This window comes from Octopus bimaculoides, chromosome 2 (genome assembly GCF_001194135.2).
Source record: "Octopus bimaculoides isolate UCB-OBI-ISO-001 chromosome 2, ASM119413v2, whole genome shotgun sequence".
Taxonomy (NCBI): Eukaryota; Metazoa; Mollusca; class Cephalopoda; order Octopoda; family Octopodidae; genus Octopus; species Octopus bimaculoides.
In genome coordinates this window covers 169,392,828-169,393,613 of record NC_068982.1, presented here as the reverse complement: position 1 = coordinate 169,393,613, position 786 = coordinate 169,392,828, and the positions used below count along the sequence as shown (strand labels likewise).

The 786-nt window shown below is 34.9% G+C and overlaps 1 protein-coding gene across 4 annotated transcripts in view; it reads left to right on the top strand.

The window, feature by feature from the left end:
- Positions 1–270, top strand: part of LOC106876845 (protein SERAC1) — a 29,899-nt gene extending 29,629 nt beyond the window's left edge. For all 4 annotated transcript variants that reach the window (XM_052965726.1, XM_052965724.1, XM_052965725.1 and 1 more), the window contains exon 14: positions 72–270. In XM_052965726.1, the coding sequence (XP_052821686.1) occupies positions 72–255 (184 nt within the window). In that variant the 3' untranslated portion in view covers positions 256–270. The remainder of the gene's footprint in view (positions 1–71) is intronic.
- Positions 271–786: the final 516 nt, after the last annotated feature.

The window sequence follows — 786 nt, the reverse complement described above, 5'->3', positions numbered from 1 at the left end:
TCCAACCCATGCTAGCATGGAAAGCGGATGTTAAACGATGATGATGATGATTTATTTTTGTTGATTTCCAGGCGGTCATTATTCGTTCGAGCCAAGATAATTCTTCAAAAGTTGCGCAAAGCTGGAATTGGTGAGCGACCCATTATCTGGATCGGACACTCTATGGGGGGTAAGTTGAACCCAACCTTTTCTGTCACTCAACTCTTTTTTAGTTCTTTTCTGATTTTTATTTTTGTTTATTTTTTTCTTTTCTGACCTTGAATTAGAGAAAATAATTTTCAAATCATTCCAACTGTAAATTTATGTGGGAAGGAGTAATAATGAGGTTATTATAAATTCAGCACCTTCAGTGACATTAATAATATACTTACTAATTTTGGCACAAGGCCAGCAATTTGAGGGTTAGTTGGTAAGTCGATTACATCAGCCCTGATGTTTAACTGATATGCATTTTATCAACTCTGAAAAAATGAAAGAGAAAGTTGGCCTCTGTGGCATTTGAACTCAGAATGTAAAGATTTGGAAGAACTGCCACTAAGCATTTCGTCCAGCATGGTAATGATGTAACTAGTCGTTTCTTGGACTGCTTCCTTCTGAAGATAAACTTTGCACCTGAAATATAAAGTGTTTTGTAAAACTTTCTACATTGTTTGAAGCTTTCTTTATTTTCCTTTTCTTTTTGTGCTTCTGCACTACAATGTTTCAAGCAAACTACAACAATCTTGAATTCAGTACCTTAATCCATTACCTATCAGTGATCTCATATGAGATCACTTAAAAATTACA